This window comes from Hippopotamus amphibius, chromosome 7, assembly GCF_030028045.1.
Source record: "Hippopotamus amphibius kiboko isolate mHipAmp2 chromosome 7, mHipAmp2.hap2, whole genome shotgun sequence".
Lineage (NCBI taxonomy): Eukaryota > Metazoa > Chordata > Mammalia > Artiodactyla > Hippopotamidae > Hippopotamus > Hippopotamus amphibius.
In genome coordinates, this window is record NC_080192.1 from 52,186,107 (window position 1) to 52,204,749 (window position 18,643).

An 18,643-nucleotide genomic window follows, 5' to 3' on the forward strand; every position below is an offset into this window, starting at 1 on the left:
CTGACCTTATATCTAACAGATTTTTCTGAAGCTGTTTATGTTGCCTGTTGCTTTTTGGACTATGGCTTTTAACCTGACAGTTTCGGCCTCAAGTAGTTTATCTGCGTTTGATGAAGAAGGAAAAAGGAGAAAAATGATTTATGCATACTTTTGATTCTGGAGTTCTCTTTCCCAGTTCTCTCATTGCTTTCTCATTTGTGGCTGAGCTCTCCCTAGAGATACATAGTCAGCTCATTAGCAAAACACTTGACTTTTAGCAACTTAGTTCTGTAAATATGAAGTTGACACATGTTGAAATTCAAGGTTCTAGAACTCTTGCTTGGTAATGAACTACACTTTAATCAGACTACTAAGAGTGGGTATTTTTAAAGTTCAAATGAAAAATACAGTTTAGCTTTATGAGTTGGCTTGCTTAACTAGTGAAGCTATAATGTCCATGGCATTTTAATTTATGCTGTCAAAAAGGTAATCCTTTTTAGAAACTCTTTTAACTCTCTAAAATAATAAAATTTTCATACAACTGACCTTTTACGTGAAACATACGTTGTGCCTAAAATGAACATTTTGACATAATTTCATAAAATTATCTAACATAATCTGTGCACTGGTTAAATCTCTCAATTTCCATAGAGAAAATTTTAGAAAATATCATCTACAAGAATAAAGAAAAGCTATCACTTTCAAGAGGACTGGATTATGTATCATTCATTGACCTGAAAATCCTAGTGTGAGCATCTTATATTCTTAGACACTTGGATATCACTGCTACATAAAATTAGAATCCTATGAAGAAATAGGGTAATTGTAAAATAATCACTAAGTGGCATTCAGGGATTATGGGTCATATACATTAATTTGTTGTGTGTTTAAAATCTGGCCATTCCATGTGCTACTCCCCAGGGCAAGAAGAGTGCAGGAAGGAGGCAGTGCTCTTACGCTCCCTTTCTTGATCATGCTCTGGGACCACAATGCCAATGTGCACACCCTTAAGCCGGAGGGTTTGGCAAGGATGGCTGTTTAAGGGTGATGGAACTTGGATGAGTGAACTGAAGTGAGCACTTGTTTGTGTGTGTGTGTGTGTGTGTGTGTGTGTGTGTGTGTGTATGCACCCGTGTATAGGTTGGAACTCAGCACAGTTCACAGTATTGTACAGATGATGAATGAATTTTATACCTGTTTAAAATTAAGAACTGATAAAAACAAAGTGGTTTTCCACCTTCATGGAGGTTCCAGTCTCATAAGGTAGACAATTTGTCTTACCATAAAAAGATAAACCAGCAATTCAAGGCAATATAGGATATCAATAGCTAGCACCTATTGAGTGTTTTTAGTGTTAAAATACGTTGCATTTATATACTTACTTAATCCTCACAGAAACTCAATGAGATTGGTTCTATCATTGTTCCTATTTTAAAATTAGGAAATTGAGGCTTAGGGTCAAAGTCACATAACCACTGAGTGGTAGAGCCTGGATTAGAACTTAGATCTCATACTCTGCAACTTCTTAGCCTCCACCACTTGCTTGCTTGTGCTGCAGAGAAAAGAAATGGGTCATGATGAGCTGGAGAGAACAGAGGAGGTAAAAGATGGGACCCAGGATTGATTCTGAAAAAAGTGCTGATGCTAGTATTGGAAAAATCAGAAGAGTATTAGCAAAATATGAATCAAAGAAAACACCATTTTAAAAAATCTCTCTTCATCTCTCCACACGAATAGTTTTTTTCTTTATAGGCTACACTGGAAATACATAATGAAAGAACAATCAAGTTTGAAAACTAGAATGAAAAGTCCTTTCACTGGGAACGTTGGGCTCTGTGAAGGACGGACATAACGCTTTAGATATCAAAAATGTTTTAGGGTAGAATTTCATTTCTGAAAGCAGGAGTGTGTAACTGAAGAATTGTGCCATATCTCCTCTAGGTCAGTGGTCAACAGGTGAGAGTAAATCACTCCTTTCTCTTAACAAGCATTCCTTTTATGTGAAGACTTTTACTTTCAGACTTAAACTGCTTCAGTGGGGCCATTGGGTTCTCTTTGTTCCTTACTGTGAAATTCTGAATATTATGTTTAACTCTAAATTCTACCTGACAGGTACCACCAAGAGAGCAGCACAGCACCCAAGGACTCAACTCTCAGTTCTCCTTCAGACCTCAAGAACCTGTCCCTTCATGGCCAAAGTGCCTGTCGACCCCTACCTACCCCCTCCAGGAGGAGCTGTCAGCTCATATCAACCACCAGCAAGGCTGCCCATGTGTCATTTTGCACAGCAAACACAAAAGAACCCCAGGGACTTTCAGATCACGAAGACTCTCTAAGTGAAAGAACTTTCAAGTGCAATGGGAACAGAAATGAGTTTCACTTAGGAAATTCCTCTCTGGCTTCCCCTTTACAGAGTAACCCAAACCTAGAGAAAAAGGAGTCAGAACTTCATTTGTACATTATTTCCACAACTTCATCAATATTTCTGCACTTAAAAAGTTCATGGAACAATTATGTTATAGTAAGTGTCCTTCTAGGTTAACCTTGACTTGAGTATTGTTTTATAGGGTAGGCTTCCCTGTTCTTCCTCCCCATTTTGGAAAATTAACCTTGGAATTTAATAATATTGTGAAAGACATAATCCTCTGGACAATTAAGGAGATGATTTTATCACGCTATTGCAATAGGGAAAATGATCAGGAAGAAAAAGGAGATGGACCTGAGGTTTTATAGAGGCAGGTAATAAACAAGGGAGTCATCAGTGAGTCTCATGGGAATCACTGAGGAAGGTTGGAGACAGGTCTCATCTTGGAATATCTGTGAGCAGGATGGTCTTTTGCAGTTAGCTGGGGTGATTTCTCAACAATGCTTTCAGAGAGCATGGAGCTCAGATAAAGTTCAACACTTTCAATATGTTTCTGTATTTCTTAGCAGCGCTGTTGAAAGCTGCTGCGTAACACAGGGAGATCAACTCGATGATGGGTGATGACCTAGAGGGGTGGAATAGGGAGGGTGGAAGGGAAGCTCAAGAGGGAGGGGCTATGGGGATACGTGTATAAATACAGCTGATTCATGTTGTTGTACAGCGGAAACTGGCGCAACAATGTAAAGCAATTATACTCCAAGGAAGATCTGAAGAAAAAAATAAAAAATAAAAAATAAAGAATACAACTATTCATTCCAAAAAAAAAAAAAGTAGGTTAGTGGGAGTCATTGTCATAAGATCAGATAAAATTTTATAGAGGTCACCTGGTCTACGTCCCTTATTTTATAAATGAGGAGACTGAAGCACAAAAATTCTAAGTGATTTACTCAACATTATATAATAAGTTTAGGGGCAGAGTCAGAACTCTCATTTAGGGATCATTTTATAACCAGGATCAGTCTTAAAATAAGTAATTTATTAAAAGAATAATATGACCCTTTTTAGTTATCATAATCTTTATTATTTATCTTCCAACATAATAATAAGAAGTATGAAAGACTCTTTTCACTCAGAAGAAGCTAGGAAGGAGGGGCTTTTATAAGTGGCCCAAAATTGTGAAAGATTGCAAGACGGCTCTAGTTTTTTTCTCATAGCACCGTTCAGAATGTTTAATGTTTAAATGTTAAATGTTTAAAATTCCTCACTAAAATTTTAAACAGCTTTCTCCAAATTAAGAATGCAAGTGAATCATAAATAGAGGGAAAACCCTAATCTAGTAAAAGAAGGCCTCATATGTTCTAATAGAAAAACCAAAACTTAATTGACTTTTAAAAATCTACCTAAATATTTTAAAATAACTGTTTATGCTTCCCAGAATTAACTAACTCCCAGTTTTAAGTACTACTTTTAAATTCTGCAGCAGAGGCATGGATGGATGAAATCAGATAGGCCAAGTCATAGCCCTTCTGATAATAAAAGCAATAACAAATAGCTAACATGTAGTGTTATCAGCAGGAACTCTTCTGATGCTTTCTGTATATTAACTCATTTAATCTGTACAACTGTCCTATGAGGGAGGGCTGTTATTCTCATCTCATAGATGAAGAAATTGAGGTTGTACAACTAATACAGGGCTGGGATTTGAACCCAGATAGTCTGATTTCTTTTTTCTATCACCACTGAAATAATGTGGATGGAGGGGGGTTGTCTTTATGAGTTGGCAGATATTATCATTAAAAACAATGTTCTATCACTTGAAAGCTGGAAAACAAGGAAGCAAATATTTCATACATAAATGATGCATCAACCAGGTTAGCATTCGTTCTAGTGAGAATAAGATATTAACTCAATATAAACATTTTAAAAGTTGTAACTTTTTTGTGACATTGTTGAATTCTTTCATTAGGTTGGTCACCTTTGGTTAGTCTTGGCTATCTTCATAAGTTTTAGGAAATGGAAAATAATAATCTCCTAAATCAGTCAGATTTATCTTGGGTAATTGATCTCTTGTGCCTTGAGATTTTTTTTCATACTGAGGTACGGAAATGCTCCTGGGAAAAGGAATTAGACATCTTAACGCTCTGTGTACTTTCAGGTAAAATGAACCTAAGTCATCCAGTTAGAAATTAGCACTCATTTTGATTTTAAGGGTTTCCAAAGAGTTGTCTCTGTCAGTAACCCATTTTATCTGTAACTTTCATCAACAGTAATTACATCTGGGTTGTTTAGCATGTTAAATTCTACAAAGACAAACATATGGCAATTCTTTGCCTTTCATATGTTGTGAAAACTGTGAGAGAGCTAAATAACTAAGGAATATTCTCAAATTAAAATTCTAGACTCAAGGCAAGCATAAGCATTTGGAGAGGAAAAAAGGGGACCTTTTTTTTTTTTAAAACATAGAGCAATGACAAAAATAGTAAGAAAAAGCACATAATTCCCCCCTATACACCCACCCACCACCCTACTCTGTTACTGAGGAATAAGACAGGAGTTGTTTGGAGTTGTAAATCAGCAACATTTCAGAAATTCCTTCTCACCTGTGTGTTAAGCCTCAATATAAGTAAAAAATTATTTAGAGAACTTGCTGAACACTACATGCCAGTCTATTTCCAGACCCAGAATGAGTTGGAAATGGCAACACTAAAGATTTAAGGAAAAAATAACCCTGTTATTGGGGGAATAGTTAACAAAATTATTGTATATCTCAGCAATGTAATACTGGGTAATTATTAAAAATACTGGAGCAAATCTATATATACGGACATGAAAAACTGTCCACCACGTATTAAGTGAAAAAAAAATCCAGATTAAAATGTGGTATGATGTAGCTAGTATTAAATACATATTACAAAAATATATCATGTATAGATATTATAAATGTATATATTATAATTAATATGTTTTTATATGCCTGAAAGAATATACACCAAACCAACAATAGTAAGCTGTTTTGAATACTGAGATGGAAGGGGTAGGGGGAGATAGGGAACTTTTATCATTTACTTTATGCATTTCTGTACTGTTTGATTTTGATTGATTATTTTATTTTATAATGAGCAAATGTGATGTTTAAAACTTAAAAAAAGAACTATATAAGGAAAAAAACTCCCTGTGGTATTATCAAATACTGGAATGAAATACAAAGCATGTACTGTAGAAGGGATTAAAGAATGAATATGTGATAGAGTAAAGGAGGGGGAACCGATTTTCAGTAAACAAAAATTCTAACTACTCCCACTTTTTTCCTCTTTCAGAAAGCTACTCTTTTACAAGATCCCCTGTATGTTAGTGAGCTCAGTCCTGCTCCTGGAAGTCAGAAGCCATACAGGTAAGGAGTGATGGCAGGACAGAGTCGCACAGCAGGGTATTCACTCTCTCTGCCTCTCCTAACTCTGTGTGTTGCTGACCATCGCATTTATATCTACATCACTTCTCTCCCTGAATTGCAAAGACATTTACCCACTGGACATCGCTTCTTGTACATTTCGCAGGAGCCATAACTTCGGCATATTCAAAACGGAACTCAGCCTCTTCCTTCGTGACCTGACCATCTGTCTGTGTTTCCTAAACAGGGCATGATGTCATTACCTCTAGATAGCCTAAGCCAGAGTCCTGGATGCCCAGATCTCCGTCCCCTACATCCAATCACCACCACATGATTTATTGTACTTATTGAATATATCTGGATAACATCCGCTTCTTTCCACTGCCACATGCCCAGGTCCAGTTATCTGTGTCCTGGGCTCCAACAGTATTTTCCCTGCTGGCCTCTGCCTTCACCCTTGCCCCTGCCTAGACCATTCTTCAGTACAACAGAGGAATCTTTCAGAAGCACAAATCTGATCATGTAGCTCCTCTCTTAAAGCATTTGAATAGCTCCCCATTGCCCTTAGAAGGTCTACACTCCATAACAGCTTTTTACAAATCTTCCTGATGTCTCTTTATTTTTCTATCCTCAACTATTGTGTCCCCCACACTCCTGCCCTAAGTTCCTGATCCAAATGTCCAAATGAACTCATAGCTCTCAAAAAGCTCCCTCTTAATCTGGGCCCTAACATGGTGGCCTCTGCTCTAGAATTCTACTCTCTTCTTCCCCTTCACAGGAACTTTAACTTCTGAAGTCTTAGCTCACTATCGCTTTGTCTAAAAATCATTTCTCAGAACTAAGTCAAGACGGCCCTCCATAATGTCCTGTGCTGACACATCCTGTAGCACTGTCCACTCTGTTTTATGGATTGCTTGTCCATGTGCTACCTGATCATGCAAATGTGCTCCTTACGGCAGGGACTGTACCTTGGTCACTAGCATATAGTAGGCTGCCAATAAACCTTTATACAATGAGTGAATGAATGAATGAATGTTTTCTTACTTAAAACAGTGCTTTGCACATAGAAAGCACTCTGTGAATTGATGGTGCCAATAATTTTGATACTAAGTAAGTCATGTATGACTTTTGAGAGATTTATAATAATGATGTATATTGGGGGTCATGTAAATGAATTAAGGGAAAGTTTAATTTTAAAAGATACAATTCATTCCCCATGAAAAGGGACCGAAGTTCCTTGGAAGAATGACTGATTCTAGGTCTGGGGCAGGAAATATACAAATGAGCCAGAATGCAAAGAGTAACAGGGCCCAAACTAATGGACACAGGAGCCCACACGTAGGGGGAACAATTTGAGAATTAGAATACAAAATGAATGAGATGGTTAAAATGTAACGAACAGCCAAAAGATGGAAAAATTCGAGAATTAGAAAACAAAATGAATGAGATGGTTAAAGCGTAACGAATATATAAAAATTCCAAAGTGTGTAATGATGCATCACAGAGAGAAAGTCCTCCTTCCTACCCTCCCCAATCCCATCAAGAAATAAAAATGCACTGAACTCCATTAGAAGTAAAGAGGGCACTCATTCATTTCTCTGCAAATCCGCAAAAAATGAAAAGAATTAAGCATTTATCCTGCCTTTCCTGTATAAACTGTAATTAGTTCAGGGTAACCAAGTAGCCCACGTGGATGAAAGCAAATGCCATTTTACAGAATTCCAGCTAATGAATGTGGAAGGTTTAACAGAATTAGAAAATTACCATTTTCCAACCCCTGGTGAAATAATAGATTCATGCGATGATCCTCAATGGATGGAACCATGAGATAGAAAGGTGAAGTGGAACTTCAGAGTGCAGGGATCATGTAAATAACTAAACCCACTGACCAGTCTTAGCATCACTTAAGTGGGTGCTATAATGAGGCATTTACAAATTTTGTCCCTCGTTATTTGATGTAACATGAAACACATAGCACCAGCTATGACACATCTTTGTTCAAACAATTAAACTTGAATCTGACTTAAAAGTTTGAGTGTGTCAGCCTTGAAAGGAATGAAATTCTGACACATGTGACAACATGGATGAGCCTTGAAGAAATTATGCTAAGTGAAATAAGCCAGTCGTAAAAGGACAAATATTGTATGATTCCACTTACATGAGGCACCTAGAATAGGCAAATTCATAGAAACAGAAAGTGGAATATAGGTTACTGGGAACCATGGAGAGTGAGGAATGGAGAGTTACTGTTTAATGGATGCAGAAGTTCTGTCTGGAAGATGAAAAAGTGCTGGAAATGGAGAGTAGTGATGATTGCACAACATTGTGAGTGCACTTAATGCCGCTGAATTGCACACCTAAAAATGGCTAAAATGGCAAATTTTATGTTTATGTATACTTTATCTCAAAATTTTAAAAGGGGTGTGTGTGTAGGAGTGTGTATGTGTGTAAGGGAATAGATAAAACAAGATTGGCAAAATGTTGAAAGTTATTGAAGCTAAGTGATGGGTATGTGGGGGTTTCATATAAGATTTTCCCCATTTTTGTGTAGGTTTGAAAATTTTCATTGTGAAAGTTTTTAAAAGACTTAAGAAACATAGCAAGCAAATATAACATCTATCTTATTTAGATCTTGATTTTAACAAGCCAAATGGGGGATTTTATGGTTATATTTTAAATGAAATATGGCAGTAATTAGAAATGGATGTATAGGGAAGCAAGATCTCAAAGCTTATTCCTATTTTATTTAGATAACATTTATTAAACACTGACTGTGTGCTAAGCACATGAAGTAACTACAGTATCAAAACAGCACAATGAGATAGGTACTACCATCATCCCCATTTTACAGATGAGGAAATTGAGACACAGAGAGATTAAGAAACTTGCCTATGGTAGGTACTCAGAGAAACAGGGCCAGATCTAGGATATTGATCAGCCTGCCTGACCCGGCCCATATGCTCATAGTCATGTTCTCCTCTCTCTATGACTGTTATCACTAAATTATTTTTTTAATTCAAATATAGCTGATTTACAATATTATATGTTTCAGGTGTACAACATAGTGACTCAATTTTTAATGATTATATTTTATTTATAGTTATAAAATATTGGCTATATTCCCTGTGCTGTACAGTATATCCTTGCAGCTTATTTATTTTATATAGGGTAGTTTGTATGTACCTCTTAATTCCCTACCTCCAGCTTGCCTGTCTCCTCTTTTTCCCCTCACTGGTAACCACTAGTTTGTTCTCCAGATCTGTGAGTCTGTTTCTTTTTTGTTATATTCACTAGTTTATTTTTTAGATTCCACATACATGTGATATTATACAGTACTTGCCTTTTTCTATCTGACTTATTTCAATTAACATAACACCCTCCAAGTCCATTCATGTTGTTGCAAATGGCAAAATTCCATTCTTTTTTATGGCTGAGTAATATTCCATTATGTGTATATGTACCACATCTTCTTTATCCATTCATCTGCTGATGGGCACTTAGGTTGCTTACATATGTTAGCCTTTGTAAATAATGCTGCTACGAACTTTGGTGTGTATGTTTCTTTTCGAATTAGTGTTTTCATTTTTTTCAGATAAGTACCCAGGAGTGGAATTGCTGGGTCATATCGTAATTCTATTTTCTGTACTGTTTTCCATAGTGGCTGCACCAATTTACATTCCCACTAACAGTGTACAAGAGTTCCCTTTTCTTCCACATCCTCGCCGACATTTGCTATTTGTGGTCTTTTTGATAGTTAAGACTGAATTCTTAATGATCATCTCCTCCAGTGTCTCCACTAGAAAAGAGACTGTTTTTCAGGAAGTTTTAATTTTTGTGTTAATAACAGAGGATCATTGACTGGATAGAGGAGAGCATCTTAGATTTTTTTAAATAAAGGGGAAAGGAGTGGGCAAGAACCAAGATTCCATGTATCATTATTGGAATAAATGGCTGGTATCAAGATTTGTGGAATAAATGGTAAAAATATTTTTACTTCAAGCCAGAAAGTCTAAGACATTTCCATTAACCTACACAGAACATGAAACATCTCTCTGTTACTTTGCACCCTGCTTTTCTGAATCACTGGTTGTGTGAGCTTGGACAGGCTACTTAAGCTAACACCTGTAAATGCAATAGTAATTCCCAGCTCAGCCCTCCTAGCGACGCTGAATGAGCTAGGTCATGAAGAGCACCCAGGCAGAGCCCGCCACAGAGTCTGCTCAGTAAGTGCAGGTTGTTGTTACCGACCACAGTGGGAGATGGAAATGATATCTAACCCAATAACGTGTTTTCAAGTTGCTGCCAATCAGCTGAGGGGCCAGGACAAGCACACAAGTAACTGCAATGGAGTGAAGTGGGATTAGTGTGGTGTAAGAAGTATGGAAAAAGTGCTATGGGAGAGGGTCCTCATTGTTGGTGGAATTAGGGAAAGCTCTGAGAAGAAGGTGTTAACTCATTTCAGCTAAGCCAGCTTTTCCTAAAGTGTGGAACGCACATGGGGCGGTGATGGGAGACGACTTCATGTGGTATGCTGACGTGGCATGAAATAACTTTGAATTCCATGGTAAAAAAGTGATTCCCTTTCTCAACTCGTCTGATCCCATTAGAGAGAACCTCTTGGCTCAGTGCCAGTAGTGGCAGCTCTCTTAACACATGCTCTGCCTTTTTGTCAAAGGAAGAGCAGACTTCAGGCTCGAAATAGGGAGCATCGACTTCGAATTTTGTTTCTTTCATGGTATTTTTACAGGTACCTGCTATTTATAGCAAATGGTACTGGTTTTCCCTTGTGAAGTAGTGATACAAAGTTTTCTTCATAAAGAAATTTCTCTAAGAAAAAAATGAGTTGATTTAAAGAAAAAATATTAAACAAATAATATTACATATGATTCATGAATTATGGTAAATGGTATGTGAACAAACTCTGTGCTAGACTATGAAAGAGGGACAGAAGTTTACCAGGGACAATGAGAGTATTCCTAACATGTGCAGCTTGAGTAAAGGGGCATGGCAAAAGAGTATGTTTGGAGATTAATGAATAGTTCAATTTGGGAGGAGCAAGTTTCATTACTGATAAGTAACAAAGCTAGAAGTACAAAACTATATTAAAATTCAGTTAGCAACGAAGTTTTACAAACCTGTCAATAATCATTGATATTCCTCAAACTGCTGTTTCTTATCATTTTTCCCATGGAAAATTTTCTTTCCTTTCTGTAGATCTGAGGAGAAAATTAAGCACTTCGGTCAACTTAAATCTGAACTTTTTCTTAAAGACAATACTTTGAGGAAGATACTTTGTTTAATTATGGAACTTAAAGTAGCAGCCCAGAAAAACTTCATTCTGAAAAGGCTTTTCTGGAAAGTAGGTGTTTTGTATTATTTTCAATCTTTAAAACTTGTTTTATGTGTTTATCAAATGCAGTATATTCAAGCATGAAGTAAAGTATAAATAAATGCTGTATACTGATGCTGTATTTTTAAGTGTTGATTAAATGTAATGCAGTCATCTCGATGCTTGACATGTTGTGCTGGAATAAATGTATATTTGTGTGCTGGGGCAGAGGAGACAGAAGAGAGGACAGCAGCAGCAAAAAGTAGCTCACATGGATTGGGTTGGCAGATTCAACAAAAAGAGAGAGAGAGAAGGGAAGCTCCTGGCATGCAATAGCTATGAGTATAGACAGTGAGACGGGAAAGTAGAGTTCAAGAGTCTTATGTAAACGTTCCTCTACCATAAAAATATAATTAAAAATTACTTTTGAGTGTAGAGTTGTTAATTTTTAAAAGGTGACTCCTAAGAAGTCAAAGCAATCTAGCTCCCACTCAGCAAGTTGCAGACTTACTCTGTAAGACTGACTCAGTGTCAGTTTCAGGGTTTAGGTGAAGGTAGTGAGAAGCCCAGATGAGTACTGGTGCTGTGCTGATGAGGTTAGTTCTGTCTAGTGGTCTCGTACACAGCTGCCATCATTTTATTGCACAGTTGGGAAGTGCCCAGCTTCCCCAGCCATAGAAGACAGTCTTGGTCATTTCTTACATTCTAAGTGCTTCACACATCTGGGGACCAACCATCCTGGCTTGCCTAGACTAGGATAACAAACTGTCCCAGTTTGCCTAGGACTGAGGAAGCTCACAGCACTTGGGACTTTTTGTGCAAAGACTTTTAGTCCCAAGCAAACTGGAATGGTTGATCACCCTAATCAGACAGCACAGAAGCTATAGAGGAGTATGTCAAGTGTCCCCAGCACTGAGGCAGGTAAGGATGATGCAGTGCTGTATAATCTAAAATGCTTGTGCTAGATAGACCCTGTTAGGAATGTACCATCCAAGCTTTAACTACAGAACCTCACAGGGAAATACAGGGACAGGCATCAAAATGACTTACATATGGTTATGAAGAGTCCACATGGAAAGGCTAAAGAAATTGGTATTGTCTTCCACCCAAATAAACCTCTAGTCCATCCTACACATGGTATTTATTAATCTATAACACTGATTGTGAGGACTTTGCTTCCTCAGAAACTTCTTGAGGCTCTCCTTATTAAGTATAAACACTTTGGCTTTGGCATTTAAGGCTCTCCACTACTGACCTCTTGTCACAGATTCTGAATTCGGACAGGCATGACCTTTATTTTAGCAGGGTGGGTATTCACGAAGGGGCCAACATCTGTATAGGGCAGGCACTGGGAAAACGAATCCAGCTGTAGATGCTAAAGGAGAAGGCACAGTGCCCAAGGGCGAGAGTGATCTCTACATAGAGAATGTGCACAATGAAATATCAGGGCATTTCAACATGTGGGTGGATTACAACCAGATGTCTGCATAAACATTTGGCACCAGGAAGATCTGCATGTTTAGGATGTGGGAACAGGGCCTTCACAGGATGTGAAGAGTAAAGTATAAAGTCAAGAGTAAAGTAAAGCCAGTAGCTGGCAAAGGGCTGGCAAAAGACCTAGCACAGAGCCCAAAGAAGAGATCCACTCAGGCAACCTGGACACGATCAGGGGATGGACTTTATTTATTTATAAAAAATTTATTTTATTTTTTATTTATTGGCTGCATTGTGTCTTTGTTGCTGCACATGGGCTTTCTGTAGTTGTGGAGAGTGGGGGCTACTCTTCATTGCAGCACAAGGGCTTCTTATTGCGGTGGCTTCTCTTGCGGAGCACGGGCTCTAGGTGAGTGGGCTTCAGTAGTTGCAGCACGTGGGCTCAATAGTTGTGGCTCGTGGGCTCTAGAGCACAGCCTCAGTAGTTGTGGCACACAGGCTTAGTTGCTCCCCAGCATGTGGGACCTTCCTGGACCAGGGCTCGAAGCCGTGTCCTCTGCATTGGCAGGCGGATTCTTAACCACTGCGTCACCAGGGAAGCCCAGGGGATGGATTTAAAGCAGATATCTAGGCAGGAGAACTCAGCTACCACCTAAGGGTTTGATTAGGAAGAAGGGTGTTGGTACTGAACACCAGAATGTTGGTCTGGAAGTCGTTTAAATGTCTCCAATCTTAAAACAGGCCTGAAGCAGGTGGCCTTGGCAGTGGAGCAAGAGATGGATGCAGAGAAAGAGAATAAAACCAGGTCTAACCCACTCAGCCCACCACTTCACCACTCTCACCTCTTTTCTGTGAAAGCTTGAACCATGTGAAATAATTTGAACACCCTGCCATTTCCAGCCCTTTCACATTTTCCGCTACTGTTGCTTTCTCTAGGATACTCCTTCCATTTTCTCCTATTAAAATCCTACCCATTCATTCTCCAAGGCTCATTTCAAATGCTGTTCTTCAGCCTTTCCTCAATGGGGAACTTTGGTATTTTCCTCTTTTTGATCTGTTATGGCAGTTCTGTGCCTTAGAACTTTCCTTGACATTTTATAATCTGCACTGTTCAATAAAGTAGCCACTAGCCACATGTGGCTATTAAGCACTTGAATGTGGCTAGTGACTAAGGAAGTGAAATATTAATTTCATTCAGCTTTAGTCAACTTAAATTTAAAAAGCCACATGTGGCTAGTGGCTTCTGTATAGGACAATGCAATTGGATGGCACCTCTCATAGCACTTTTTTTAAAACTAATTTTTATTGGAGTGTGGTTGCTATTGTTGTGTTAGCCTCCACTGCACAACAAAATGAATCAGCCACACACATACAGATATCCCCTCCCTTTTGGACTTCCCTCCCATTTAGGTGACCACAGTGCATTGGGTAGCATTCCCTGTGCTATACAGTATGTTCCCATCAGTTGTCTATTTTATATACAGTATCAATAATGTATATGTGTTGATCACAGTCTCCCAATTCCTCCCACCCCCCACCTCTTTCCCCCTTGGTATCCACACATTTGTCTCATAGCAGTTTCTCTTTAACAATTCAGTAAACATTTATTGCATGCCTGTTCTGTGCTAGGCCTGGTAATAGGTACTAGAAATGCAACCATTGACTAAGATACAGTCCCTACCCTCAAGAATTAGCACAGACATTCTCCCTTTTGCTATAGTTATTGGTATGTATTTTTTATTTACCATAATATTCTATAAGCTTTTTCAGGACAGGCATATGTCTTACTCATCTTTGTATTCTCCCTAAGGCCTAACATAATGCTTGCATATCAGGTCCCACAATCAATTCATAATAAATTGAAAATTTATTCTCTTATGAAAAATTAACCTGATTGGAAGTCTAGGAGTAAAGCATTCACGTCCTGTTTCTTACTTGAAAATACTGCAGCCATTCTGTAATGTCATGTCTTTGGATGGACTAAAATAGAAGATCCTCTAATTTAGTTGTCAAAAATGAAAGGCCAAAGTGAATGGAGAGGAGAATAAAAGGCACATGGGTAGTCTCCCTGTTTGGGGTCTTTCCATACTTCAGTGGAGTACCCTGTGTCCTTCAGACCTGGTAGTCTTATGTTCTCTCTCTAATGTGCAACCAAAATCTAGTCTCATATTCATTTACATAGAGTTAACAAATATGACTAATAAAACTCAACATTTTAATCTTCTTTTAGGAGCTTTTTTATTTAAATGGTTATCATAGCCAAGCTAAAGCAATGGTTTTTTCCAGCTTAGTGCTGGGCTCCCTGGAGAACGTAAGTTTATGTGAAGCTCCCTTAAGAACCCACACTGGGGTGGGGAGATTAGAGGCAGCTTTAATTTTTGATTCCTGGGTAAGACGATGGGAAATTACATATCTATTTATAAATTAAAATAAAATTAATATGAATAATTATAGGCATAGTCATAATTAATAATATATTATAATCATACAATAAACAATATAATGTTATACAATTATAGTAATATATACAGTTGACCCGTGAACAACATTAGTTTGAACTGCTTGGGTCCACTTATACGTTGATTTTTTTCAATAGTGAATACTGAAGTACTACACGATCATGGTTGGTTGAATCCACGGGTGTGGAATTGCAGATATGGAGGGCTGACTGTAAGTTATACCCAGATTTTTGACTGCGGAGAGGATGGGCACTTCTAACTCCCCCCAAACCCCCCACCCTGTGTTGTTCAAGGGTCAACTGAATATCATTTTACCTTTTAAAAATCAACTTTATTGGGGTATAGTTTTTCTGTGTTAGATAATTTTTATTCTTCGATTTTATTACAAGAAAAATTTTAAATTATGAGAACACTTTTGCATAGGTTGACTAAACTGTAAGCTTCAGGAGTACAGACACCATGTCCAGTTTGTCTGTTTTGCTTAAGATGTTGTTCTCATTACTTAGCATAGTACCTGCCACATGGCTGGAGTCAATAGTTATATGTTCAATGAACAAATGAAAGAGTTCTATAGACATGTTTTTTTCCCAACCCTTTTTTCTTCATGAAGTTTTTTTCCTTCAATTTTTAAAAATTATGGTAAAATACATATAACATAAAATTTACCATCTTAACCATTTTTCAGTGTATAGTTCAGTGCTATGCATTCATGTTGTGTATCTTCCACCACCTCCCATCCCCAGAACTCTTTTCATCTTACAAAACTGAAATTATACTCATTAAACAATAACTCCCCGTTTCCCCTTCCCCCCACCCAGCCCCTGACAACCACCATTCTTTGCACTTCTATGAGTTGGATTATTCCAAATACCTCATGTAAGTGGAATCACACAGCATTTGTTATTTTGTGACTGGCTTATTTCACTTGGCATGATGTCTTCCAGATTCATTGATGTTATAGTATATATCAGAATTTCCTTCCTTTTAAGGTTGAATAGTATTCCCTGTATTAAAATGTACCACATTTTATTTATTCATTCATCCATTGATTAGTACTTGGGTTGCTTCCGCGTATTACCTATTGTGAATAATGCTGTCATGAACATGGGTGTGCAAGTATCTCTTTGAGACCCTGCTTTCAATCCTTTTGGGAGTATAGTAGGCAGCAGATGGTAATTCTATTTTTAATTCTTTGAGGCACTGCCATACTGTTTCTCCCAGCCGCTATACCATTTTATATTCTCACCAACAATGCATAAGGGCTCCAGTTTTTCCACATCTTTGTCAATACTTGTTATTTACTGATTTTTTTGATAGCCGCCATTCTGATGGGTGTTGGGAGTATCTAGTAGTTTTGATTTGCATTTCCCTAATGATTAATGATGTTGAGCATTTTTTTTCTGTGCTTATTGGCAATTTGTATATCTTCTCTGGAGAAATATTGGGGTCCAATGTGTATATAATAAAATGCACATATTTTTGAGAGCAGTTTAAAAAGTTTTAACAAATGTACGTATCTGTATAAACACCACCCCAGTCATCCCAGCATCTCTATCACCTCTTAGGGCTACCTTGTGCCCTCTGGCAGTCAGTTTCCTCTGACCCCTAGCCTCAGGCAACTATTGTACTTTCTGTCATCATAGGTTAGTTTTGCCAGTCCTAGAATTCCACTTACATGAATCTTACACTATATACTCTTTTGTGTTTGGCTTCTTTTGACATAATATTTCTGAGACTCTTTCATGCTGTTGCTGGTAGGTGGAATATATTTTATACGTGAAAAGTCCTGAACCACTGAGCACGTGGGAGATCACAATAACAACTGGTGCTTCTTAAGCACATACAGTATGCTGAGTGCTGCTCAGGCTTCACAAATAATATCTTACTTAATCCTAACATCAACCTCATGAGGTGATTCTATTAATTCCCATTTTAGAGCTAAAGAGTCACAGAATATTAAGTAATTTACCAAATGTCCTACAGCTACCCAGTGGCAGATCTGGGATCTGAACTCAACAAACCTGTCTCCAGAGTCAGCATGTAAAGCTGTCACATTCTGCTAATTTATCAGGGCACTGGGTCAGTCTCAGCACTTCTACGAGGGCCAAGGTGTACATCCTGCTCCTCTCGTCCCTCCCTCTCTCCACTTGCCATCCTCAGCCTCTTCTCATGCTGTATCACCTAAATAAGAGCACACATATAACTGTCTAAACAAAGAGTCAAAGTTGCCACTGGTAAATGAAAGTCCTGGGGAGAAAATGAACAATACAGGAATAGAAAAGAGAAGCAATTACATCCAATTCTCATTAGTACCAACTTGCCTGATTTCATGGGCCAGCGCTTATTTTCATGCTCGACTATCACATGAGACTGGATAGGAACACACAAAAACTGGTTCCCCGACTCCTTCTTTCTTTTTTTTTTTTAATACATTTACTTTATTTTTTAAAAAAATATTTATTTATTTATTTGGTTGCATTGTATCTTAGTTGCAGCAGGTGGGCATGTGGCATGCATGTGGCATGTTGTTCCCTGACCAGGGATCGAACCCAGGTGGTTCTCCCACTCTTAAGTCAGTGTTTATTTTGGTAGAAATGGCAATCTACATTTCCACTGTATTAACAGAAGCACCATCGTCATAGGCTATACCAGTGCTGTACATTTGTTACTGAATTAGCAAACATTTTTAAATGAGCGCTTTTCTAGCCATTATTTCATTATGTCCTCACAAAGGCCAGATTACTTTGGAAAGGCAGGAAATATAGTGGGCCCCATTTAATATGATTATTCCAAGGTGACTGAATGACCTGCCTAAGATTATACACCTACTTCTGGATGATCTTTTTTTAAAAAAATAAATAAATAAATAATTTATTTAATTGTTGGCTGTGTCGTGTGTCGGGTCTTAGCTGGGGCATGCGGGATCTTTGTTGTGGCACGCAGGCTCTTCATTGCAGACTGCGGGCTTCTCTCTAGTTGTGGTGTATGGGCTCCAGAGTGCATGGGTCTGTAGTTGTGGCACACAGGCTCTCTAGTTGAGGTGTGCAGGCTCAGTAGTTGCAGTGCATGGGCTTAGCTGCCCCGAGGCATGTGGGACCTTAGTTCCTTGACCAGGGATTAAACCTGCATCCCCTGCATTGACAGGCAGATTCACTTTTTTTTTTAATAAACTTATTTATTTATTGGCTGCGTTGGGTCTTTGTTGCTGCCCATGGGCTTTCTCTAGTTGCGGTGAGTGGGGGCTACTCTTCACTGTGACGCACAGGCTTCTCATTGCGGTGGCTTCTCTTTTGTGGAGCACAGGCTCTAGGTGTGTGGGCTTCAGTAGTTGTGGCACGTGGCTCAATAGTTGTGACTCCCGGGCTCTATAGCACAGACTCAGTAGTTGTGGCACATGGGCTTAGTTGCTCCGTGGCATGTGGAATCTTCCTGGACCAGGGCTTGAACTCGTGTCCCCTGCATTGGCTGGTGGATTCTTAACCACTGCGCCACCAGGGAAGCCCTGACAGGCAGATTCTTAACCACTGGACCACCAGGGAAGTCCCTGGATGATCGTCAATATTAATGGTGAAGCTGGGCCTAGAAGGTATCTCCCAGCATCACCGGCTAGGTTTTAGCTCTGGCTCTGTTCACTAGGACAGTGGTCTCTTGGTTGTAAGTAAAAGTATATTTTCAATTTGGGTTATGCA

General features: G+C 38.5%; 1 protein-coding gene and 1 long non-coding RNA gene across 5 annotated transcripts in view; one reads left to right on the forward strand and one right to left on the reverse strand.

The window, feature by feature from the left end:
• C7H12orf56 (chromosome 7 C12orf56 homolog) overlaps positions 1 to 18,643 on the forward strand; it is a 72,938-nt gene that overhangs the window by 36,298 nt on the left and 17,997 nt on the right. For 3 of the 4 annotated variants that reach the window (XM_057741803.1, XM_057741805.1, XM_057741804.1), the window contains exons 4-6: positions 2,092 to 2,500; positions 5,662 to 5,735; positions 10,947 to 11,091. In XM_057741803.1, the coding sequence (XP_057597786.1) occupies positions 2,092 to 2,500; positions 5,662 to 5,735; positions 10,947 to 11,091 (628 nt within the window). The remainder of the gene's footprint in view (positions 1 to 2,091; positions 2,501 to 5,661; positions 5,736 to 10,946; positions 11,092 to 18,643) is intronic. The other variant, XM_057741807.1, reaches the window with a different exon arrangement.
• The window catches only part of LOC130856859 (uncharacterized), a 106,124-nt gene that overhangs the window by 35,365 nt on the left and 52,116 nt on the right, over positions 1 to 18,643 (reverse strand). The gene's annotated exons all lie outside the window — the stretch shown is intronic.